The sequence below is a fragment of the Malus domestica genome, chromosome 16 (genome assembly GCF_042453785.1).
Source record: "Malus domestica chromosome 16, GDT2T_hap1".
In the NCBI taxonomy this organism is placed as follows: Eukaryota; Viridiplantae; Streptophyta; class Magnoliopsida; order Rosales; family Rosaceae; genus Malus; species Malus domestica.
Window position 1 is genome coordinate 32,850,844 of NC_091676.1, and position 10,356 is coordinate 32,861,199.

At 37.7% G+C, this 10,356-nt stretch overlaps 1 protein-coding gene across 1 annotated transcript; it reads right to left on the reverse strand.

Moving 5' to 3' along the window:
* Positions 1 to 2,738: 2,738 nt before the first annotated feature.
* LOC103412240 (uncharacterized) lies at positions 2,739 to 8,080 on the reverse strand. The gene is made up of 5 exons (XM_008350837.4): positions 7,803 to 8,080; positions 5,876 to 5,937; positions 4,292 to 4,382; positions 3,700 to 3,802; positions 2,739 to 3,612 (listed from the first exon to the last, which is right to left on the reverse strand). The coding sequence occupies exons 1-5, from the start codon at positions 7,997 to 7,999 to the stop codon at positions 2,899 to 2,901; spliced, it is 1,167 nt and encodes a 388-aa protein (XP_008349059.1). The 5' UTR covers positions 8,000 to 8,080; the 3' UTR covers positions 2,739 to 2,898.
* Positions 8,081 to 10,356: the final 2,276 nt, after the last annotated feature.

A 10,356-nucleotide genomic window follows, 5' to 3' on the forward strand; every position in this document is an offset into this window, starting at 1 on the left:
AAGAAAACAATATGCCGGAACTTCCACTCAAACTCGGGTAAGGAACCGACTGCTTGGAACCCTTCCCTGATTGCCTACCTAGCACTGCTCTCGAGTACTCGCCTTCCACTGCTGCTGTACTTTCAAAGAAGCTGCCACATCTACCTGAAGAACAGATAAGGCAAGTGAAAATGATACCTTGCAGCATGTGGAGACAAGGTGCAGAAGGAACAAGCAGAGAAGAATGCGGTCTCCACGGTCAACTCAGCAGAAGGAGTCCGAACTGAGGAACTCGAGAAGCTGCCATATCTACCTGAAGAAACAAGCAGAGAAGAATGCAGCATGCACAGTCAACTCAGCAGAAAGAGTCCGAGATGAAGAACTCGAGAAGATGCTGCATCTGCCTGAGGACGGTGAACTTGTTTTGACCCTCAAATTCTTGGGTCGGCTTACTAGGCGTTGTGAGCTGCACATGCCGATTCACCACCCTTAAATCGAATCCTTAAAGATCAAGTCACCAACTGGAAGAAGAGTTCATCAATCTTGAAGATCATACCGTTGACCAAACCGCTCAGGTGTGAATTAGAAAGATTGAACAAAGAAACAGGTTGTCACCTTTACCTCGTGCCTGCTTGCCATGTGTTCGAGTCAACCTTCAAGAATCAAGCATCAACGGCCCTTGAGGAAGTTTCCAGCCAAATTCAAGATCAAGCCTCGACGGCCCTTGAGGAAATCACAAGTCCGATTCAAGATTAAGTGTCTACCACCCTTGAATCAAAACCTAGTTCAAGAATAAGCTGTGGAAAATCAACAATTGGAGGAATCCAGAAAATCCTCCAACCCAGTTCAAGATCAAAGCTGTGGAAAGTCAACAAGCGCAACAAAATACGTGCCGATTCATCCACTACCAAAGCCAAAGATCATCTACCACATGAAGCTCCTTGTGGTCCAATTTCAACCTTCAAGATCAAGCCTTGACGGCCCTTGAAGAAATTTCAAATAAAAGTTCAAGAACAAGCCTCAACGGCCCTTGAAGAAATCTCCAGCCCAATTCAAGATCAAGCCTCGACGGCCCTTGGATCGACATCTACAGTAAGGGACTTCAAAACGCATCTCCTACACGTGACAAGCACATGTATACGACGTGCCTTGAAGTGGGGGCATTTGTAGACATCGAAATTTCGGTAAATAAATGTTGACCGATAAATTAAAGTGTCAACGCTCATGTATTACATAAATTTTACACGTAGTGTGCGACTCAACGAAAATTGAAATAAGTTGGAAAAGTCATCAAATAGGACACGTGTCAACACCTGGCAGAAACGACTTATTTCATCTGGAATATTATATTCAAAATTAGGCCTTGGAAAATTCTATAAATAGAAGCCAATTCATTCATTTGGAAAACCAATTCATATTACACCTTGAAGCTCTGAAGCTCTGAAACTCCGAAGCTCTCAAACATCCAAGTTCCCGAAGAATCAAGAAAGCCTTCTTCGTTCTTCGTTCATCGTTCTTCCAAGATCAAGCCCCGGCGGCCCTTGGATCAACAATCATCCACCAATTCAAGATCAAGCCCCGACGGCCCTTGAAGAAAGTGTTCATCGTTCATCATCCGTTCTTCCAAGATCAAGCCCCGACGGCCCTTGAAGAAAGCACCATCGTTCATCATCCGTTCATCCAAGATCAAGCCCCAACGGCCCTTGGATCAACAACGTCGACAAATCCACACATCCAACCGTTCTGCAAGATCAAGCCCAAAAGCCCCTTTGAAGATCCACTCAAATCCACCTTCAAGATCAAGTCCACGACCCTTGAAGAACGTTCATCCTTAGATCAAGCCCAACGGCCCTTTGGATCAATCACATATCCACAAATACACACCTTACGGAGATCGAATCAGAGGATCAAAATAGAGAGAGATTGTAACCCAAAACCATCAAAAAATACAAATATTATTTTGTGCACGTTGTTCTTGTCTCTTTCGTTTCAGGAATTTTCTGTGTTTACATGAACATAACACAGGATGATATTATACAAATAGTAAGATATATGTTTTAAAAAATTAATAACTTCAAAAATAAAATTTCTTACAACTTATATAAAAACACGTAATATATCACATGTGTTCTCATCATAATGAAAATTTTCTAATAGGAAATAAGCTCAGGCCCTCAAGAGTATTGTCCCAAGTGAATAGCACACGCAGTCTGACTCAAGAGTATGCGGTAATGCAAGCCAATGGGGTTGCTCACTTTTCGGCCTAACTTTTGTGTCCTTCGAGATGCTTTGGTTCGATGAACCTCTCGATTTTATTCAATTCATTATAAGCTAATTATTCATTCTTTATTCTTCAGAAAAATTAAAAATTAAAATCTATTTCATTCCCATTAATTATCATCACATAAATAAAGCAGGACCGGAAGCAGTTCTGGTGAATAACCAAAGCATCCCATCCCAATAAAGAGAATACAGATAGTTTGTTTTGATTGTGATAGAGATAATTGAAGCAATACTTCCTCAACTTTCACTCAATTGAAGTTTCGGTCTCTAAACTAAAAATCCGTCAGTATTGATCCCTGATCTCGGTATAATATACAACAATGGTCCTTTTAGCTAACTCCATTAAAACTTTCATCTATTTTTTGCTCCTTTAAACTCTTTATTCGTCCTTGAACTTGTTACTAAATAAAAGCTTTTTAGAAAAAGATTCAGGTACCACTTTCACTTTCAAATTAAAAATGCTAATTAGAAGAAACTGTCATAAAAACATTTTTAGAAAGTAAAATATAGGAGACATTGTTGATACATGAACTAGAACAGTAACTCAAGGATGAAATTACACTAAGCTATGACACCACTAAAACTGACTAAAAGTACAAATTGTACAGCAAAATCTTACCTTTTGAATCTTTTTATTCATAAACCTTCTATCTGCTCAAGGGTAGAGAAGTGTGCATTAACACTTTTCAGAGTTTCTTGATCAATTTCGGTAGCACTAATCACTTTAGGAAAAGAACAATTCCACTCCTTTCCGGGCTCCGAATCATTCTTTGCAGTCTGTTTCTTCATTATGTCAGCGTCTCCCGATTCTGTTCTACCAGTCAATTTGTGTTCACTGAAGAGCTGAGATTTCAACTCCAAGCATGCCTTCAAATCCTCCTTGTTTCGGGCTTTGTTCAGCTTATCAATGAGATCGCCTAAAGCAGAAGTCCTTCCAGCCCACCGTGTTTCTTCTTTTTTGGGCCCTTTATCCAATCCATTTGGCACACTTGATTTCTTGACCCCGTCATCAAACTCGCATTTCTTAAGCTTCTTTAGTCCCTCGTCAACAATTTGCTGTATCCTCTTTCGGAAGTTACTGGTTCTCATTGGATTTGACCTCAACTTCAACTTCAGCCCTGACACCATAGCCTCAGTGTCATCTTCTGTAGTATTAGTAATAGTATTTTGGTTTGATCTGGATGATCCATCCCTCATTGACTCCTCTGCAATAGATTCCACAGAAAACACTTGCTCTAATAGGCTGACGTTCTGCATGTATCGATCAAAAGCTTCATTTTCCACTTCAATGTTTCCATCCTTGTATTCCCTCAACTTGGAAAATCTCCACTCATTAATAGCCACAGCATCCTGACATTAACATTTTTTAGTTAGAACAAGTCATTCTCACAGTGAAAATAGTACAAGAACAAATAGATAGTACCAAAGGACATGCACCTTTCTGGTCAAAGGCTTCTTCGAACGAAGCGGAATATGCAGATTATTGAATTGAGCAAAATTGATCGAAGGTTGCCGGAATGATGCAACTCTATGGGAATTCCTGAAGTACAGCCAACAATTTAAGAAAATCTACATCCACAATGAAAACAGTACTTGCTTTGAAGACCTTTACTGAATGAAGTTCCAATGGCAGCCAAGGCAAGCAAAAAAAAATAGAAAGGGTTGTAACAAGGGAAGCTCAGAAAGCCAACTGTTAAAGTTAGGGAATAAAACCATCAAAGTTATGACTATAGAACAAGCTAGAAACCAGTGCAAATCTTCAGCCAATTGCCTTCCATAGGAAGATTCGACTTAATTAAAATCACCAATTTTTGACAAACCCATTCTCAAGTTAGGTCATAGTGAATTAGACTATAAACTTGGCTTCGCTGCCAACAATTTAAACCTTGAGCAATATGACACAATATTATATAAATGGTAGAAGAGCAATGCAGTTTTGTAGGGAAAACAATTTAATGACCAAATTCTTAGAGACAGAATTATAGGATATAACCAGATATTAATTGAGCAGCTTATGTTAGGAACTCACCCTGATGGTGATGCATCGGTTGATTGATGGTTAAATAGAGGAGAGTTTGAGGTTAGTGCCTTGTCTGGAAAAGTTGCATTTGTTTTCAAAACTGCAGAGACAATACAATGTACAGTAAGGAGAAGGCAAATACAAACATGCATAGATGAAAAATCCAAACAAACAATTTTTTCTTAAAGGGACCAAAAAAATCTCCTTAACAAGAGCTTTGGATCTCCCACCCAAACATCTAGGCCTATCCATAGAAACCAAAACCATAAGATGATGCTCAATGCAGATCTCTTGATATATTTGAGAATGAAAAAACTAAGTTGGATTAATAGTTATATCTTAAAAAGGCTAATAAAAACAAAGGACAAAACTGATGACCGATCTTTCTTTTAGTCAGAATGAAAAAGAACAATGATCAACAAGCAGTCCATCAGGATCAAACACCTAAAGTACAACTGAAATGCAAACTCAAATATAAATCAAAGAAAACAGTCCCACTTAATCTAAAATAGCAGACCAATCCAAATGGATAGGTGAAAATTCCCAAGCCCAAACCTGAACAGACCCATCATAAGTAACACAACCCCAAGAAATCATGCAAAGACATGCCAAAATCAAGTCAACATCCTACCCTTATCAAGACACCTTGCTGTCTCTGTGTAGTGTGAGTGAGAACTTGATGGTTCTGACACGCACAATTTAATAAGAATCTCACCTAGGTAAGCAACTATGATCAAAATTTTACATAACCAATCTTGTCCACCAATGGAACAGATTGCCACTTCATGCTTCTAAGCATAAGCCTATAACAGTATCACATTTAACCAGATGCCCCACTGCTCTTCAATTTTTGCAACATTTCAAATATGGATATTCATCCAACACACCCAAAGACCTTAGGGGTAGGAACGCAGTGTTTCCGAGACTGTTCATGATGCTTTCAGCAGCTCAAAGACACTAAGCTGCTGTCATTATTCCCTAGGCTCCACTTTAAGATTCCAACATTGCCACAGATAGCTTACTCAATCCTCTGCATAAGCATAAGTGATGTCATGGGTGGTGGAACCATACCTTTAAGCTATCCACTCTTTTCCTTTTAGGAAAAAGGGACGTTATGTGGAGTCAGCACTTTAGAAAAAAAATATATATTTCTACTGATATTGGAAACCACCGACTTTCCCTCATTTACACTCATCAGAGTAGTTGCTCAAAGCCATCAGCCATCACCATACATAACACTGAAAGCCATTACTACATAAGATACCTAAAATTTCTCAGACCCCTCAAAAAGTGGCAGTTGTTGTCGTCACTCTTCTCCATGTGAAATTTTCTCTATCAACTGGCATTGTTGGAAACCATACAGACAAAACCAAGCAATACAAGATTTTGTCCCGAAGCTTGAAACAACAACTGTAGAAGATAAAGCTTTGAAATGCCAATTGTAGAAAAGCATTACCAAAACTTCACAAAATGCACAAGCACACCCCACCCTCCACAACAGTAAAGGAAAAATGAATATAATTATCCAATCTTCAAAATAGCCACGCACTTTAAGGATGTTTTGATAAAGTATACAATCTTGAACAGACATACCATGAATATGACATGGATTTTGAGCTTTTGAGCAGCAACTCTTGCATGACTCGTATGGGCACCTGCACATGCAAAGCATCTCAATAACATGAAACAGAAAGAAAGGATATTATTCTAAATGTAGTTATACAAACAAAACATATATTCAACACAATATAGCGTATGGTAAAAAACATACCAATAACATAGCACATTGTATATGAAGAAAAAAAAACGATTCCCACACCATCATCCAGAATATCAACAAAGTCGGTGCACTAAAGCTTATCTCCTATTGGTGCTGGAAGGGGAAGGATCATAATTGAAATTAACGTTGAAAACTTTATTTGGATGTGCCTTAGTGAGATCTGTGAACAAGACCATCAAACAGTAATTTCAGTCTTTCTTTCTTTAGGTGGTAATGAAAATGGATTATCCTGAGTTCCTAAAGTGCATGTTTGGGGTCAAATGGTACTTGAACGAAGTTGAGGAGTGGCTGAAAATCATAAATTTGAAACTGAAAATGAAGAATGTCCTCTTTAAAGTCTCATTAACGCCATTCTAGGAGTCTCACCACAAACTTTCCAACTTCCAAGAATGTTAATTAATCAGTACTGGAGTATATCACATAATAAAGGCTTGCACATCAAGGTTAAATCCTGATACAGTAAGGAGAAGCTAGGCCCATAATTTACCAAGGAAACAATACTTCCTAATGGTACATGGATAGTGGGTCTTGTCGATACGTGGAACAAGATTACCTAAGTGGTATACTAGCTTCTTTTGTACGGAACTGTTAGGGGTATACGGTATAATTGGTTGGTATATTTTATCAACTATATATACTACCTTTATAGAGTCCCCTTCGATTGAGGGATCCCTCAAATAAGCTTATCTAGCTTTTAATTGGTGATTTAAATATGTTTCTATAATTGTAGTAATATGAATTGGGATGGAATGCCCGTTAGTGGGAATCAATTGATGACAGTATAAGAACAAGTGGCAGCCCATTGGTATTTTCTGGCAGCCAAAATCACATCCAACTTCTAAGTCAATTCCTACTTTGTCGTGGTAAAGCTGTTCAAACAGTTCGCCTTCATCTTTTCCTCTTCTCAGCAGCAGTCTTCGTCCGCCAATGGACTAGCCACCCCTTAGAAGGTATTGTTGAGAGCAACTTTTCTTCTTCCATATTTCCTCCCTCCTTTTCTCGATTTCTCCTAATTTCTTTTTACTTTTCTTCAAAACTCTTAGTTTCAGGTTTGAGTCTATATCACTGAGGAGATCGAACAAAGTTTGAAATACATTTGAAAAAGATCGGGGTCGCTCATTTCTCCAATCTGTTTAGGGCATGCATTCTAGTAAATAAAAATAAAAATAAAAACAAAAACTAATCTCGTCCAACAATAACTACTGTACTTACCAAACACATTCAAATATTAACAAGTATCTAATTATCATGGCCACAGTGCTATTCTTTGCGCCAAATTCTAAAGTTGATTCAGAGGCATTCTCTCTTGAAGTTAATACCATCCGCACAGCTAAAAGGAGTCATACTAAAGCCAATCGGCTTCATCAATGTAAAGCACCCAATCACATCATAAATTTCCCGGAAAATTTCATCAAATCAAGGCAGAAAATCAGAATTACATCAAACCCACCAAGGCAAGATTGTCTCATCCAGTCTCTACAATCTACCATCCGGAATAGTTAAATCCCTGCCTTTCGACAGCAAATTACTTGCCTTTAAGACCATAAACACATCCAATTTTTAGCCCAACGTATTCAATTCCCCCAAATTAATTACCAAAACCGCAAACAACAAACAAGGCAATGCTTATTAGAAAAGCAAAAATCGCATACTCCACCAAAACCTAATTGTCAGAACATAAATTAATACAGACCGAAAGGGAAATCAAGCAAGGAATTCAATTTCCCTCAAATGAATTACCTGGAGCGAGCGACATTGCCGCACTGCTTACACTTGGGCTTGTTAAGGCCGCGAAGGGTCTTGGGGGGCGTGTCGGTACGGTGCACCGGATGGAAGGGAGCGACGGGAGGCGAGGCAGCCGTGGCGGTGGTGGTGGGGCGAGTGTCGCCGGAGCTGGTATTGCTTAGGGCAGGCGAGGGCGAAGGAGCAGCTGCCATAAGGGCGCGAAATCGGGTTTTGTATTTTAATTGTGTTTTATGGAATTAAAGAGAGATGCGTTTGGTAAGGGATCGGCGTGAGGAGTGTGGTCAGCCACTTGATGTCTAAAAAAAAATTTGAGTCTTAATGGGCCGGGTCAGTTTTTGTTTCTAAACAAAAAGTTACTTCTCTCTTGTTCTGTCGAGCTATTTTTATGACCATCTAATAATTATTTAGGCAATGATATAGGTTGGGTGCAGGTTTTATATTCTAGTACTACATCACTTAAGTTGCGCTAGTCGCATCATATACAAGTCCAAAACATCACACAAAATGACAGGCTGACACCTAACTCTGCATCCAAAGCGAATGTAAACGGTGCATGTGAACTACACGTGATGCTAGTCCTTGGCCCAAGATAGTACAAGTAATTAAGAGACACCGTGCAAATATGTAATAATGAGCAAGTAAAATGCAAGAATGTCATGCCACAAGTTTATTCTCACAAATAATATTAAAAACATGAATGTACGAAAAATCTATTTGTAAAGCTAAACATGGCATGTCACATCAATATATATAAAAGTAGTTGTTGAGAAAAACACATATACATATATATATACACGTAAAAACAAAGGACCCACTCACAGGTACTTGCGATGTCACATCCTTTTGAGCTAAGAAAGTTAGAGTCTCCGATAGTCGCACCTAAGCATAATATTGGGTCCCATCAGTAAAACTCAACTAAAACGATTAAATTTGGAAAAACGCACCGCGGATTCGGAATCAACGCTTCGAAATACACTATGAGGGGTCTCGGGCAAATTTTGTAAAAAATCAATGAAATAGTCAATGATCAACGCTAAAGGTAGCCTCGGTGATCAACTATGTTAGAACTTCAGAATTTTTCTAAATGGATGTCAAAAATATTTTAACTGGAAATCATTATGAAATTATTTTATATTTGTTAAATAAAATAAAAACTATTAAAAGTTTTTTTTTATCATGATATTCTACATTAATCTATATTGAGGGGAGTGAAAGGTTTGAACAGGCAACGTAAGAACATTTTCAATGAACATGTTGAAAGATAAATGTCAAATGTTAATTTGATGGCGGACGTGGCAATGTCACAAACTAAATATTGTTCACTACTAGATCCTAGTTTTCTCCCCAATCCATATAAAACTTGCTCACAAAGTGAATATTGTTCAATTATCAAGTTACAAAAATCTCATGGCGCTCAACGAAATAAATACTAGTTGCTACATCTTCCAATCACTCAGAAATACTTGTTGATAGGATTTTTAACATCTATGCAAATAGGGTTAAAACCACATGAAATACTTGCAAGAATACAAGGATATTGTAGTATAGATGCTCATGCAAGGTCGTTCTCCTCAAGGATTATTTGAATAATTTATGTAGAAACAATTCCTAATTAACTACTTAAAGCTAAAAATTGAGAAAGGTGATTTTGAATTTAGGTAATATATTAAAAATGAATTTTAATTAAAAACCAGTAGTGATTCCTAAATTAATATGATAATAGAAAAGAGTTTTAAATACCAATTTAATAAAGCACTAGGGTTCCACCATCACCTAGCAATCCTATGAATTCTTACCAATTACTTATGATCTACACATGCCACTTTGAAGGTTAGGTTTTCCTAATTTATATTCTACTTGGAACCTCTAACATAGAACGTATATCTAACATGCAATCCGTTCGGACGTTCGGACGTTCGGATCAAATATGAATATGAGAGACTCATTATGCTTTATGAAAACCCTTTGAAAAAACATGCAACTCTTAAGATGTGGTGTTCATCTTGAGTGAAATTACAATTATTAATCACAAGAAGACAGCGTCAATTTCAGGGAACCTTTCGACCAAAATTGCATCAAATTACTTTTCTAAAGATCCTAATGGTGGCCAAGCATTAAGACAATTAGACAGGTTTAATCACGGTGATTAATAATTCAAAGTATGCAAGCAATCAATCATAAGCAATTAAATAAAAATCACATATTCATGATAAGGCTCAAGGCTTCGCCCTAGCAAAAGGAATTAGTTACACATATTCATAATTGAAATTATAGAAAATATTATTAAGAAAAGGATTGAAAACACCTTAAAGTAAAAAATCTCCAAGAACCCTAGCAATTATTCTCTGTCTCCAAAGTTGCATAAAAGTAAGCGTAAAAACCTGAGAACGACAAAGCAATATATGTTGCTATGCCATCCCACAAACCCTAAAATGTAGTCTTTTGTTCCAACTAGGAAACCAAATAATAAGTAAAATATCTTAGAAAATAAAGTCCTAATTAAATTAGGAGAATCTACCAAGTACTTATCCAGCCACGTTTTAACCTC

What these genes read in the sequence shown, in the direction of transcription:
- LOC103412240 (XM_008350837.4), bottom strand. Translation starts at nt 7,999, where the DNA reads ATGGCAGCTGCTCCTTCGCCCTCGCCTGCCCTAAGCAATACCAGCTCC. An exon ending in GGCAATGTCGCTCGCTCCAG is followed by an intron (nt 5,938 to 7,802) that starts GTAATTCATTTG and finishes TTGCATGTGCAG; the next exon opens with GTGCCCATACGAGTCATGCA. An exon ending in ACCGATGCATCACCATCAGG is followed by an intron (nt 3,803 to 4,291) that starts GTGAGTTCCTAA and finishes GCTGTACTTCAG; the next exon opens with GAATTCCCATAGAGTTGCAT.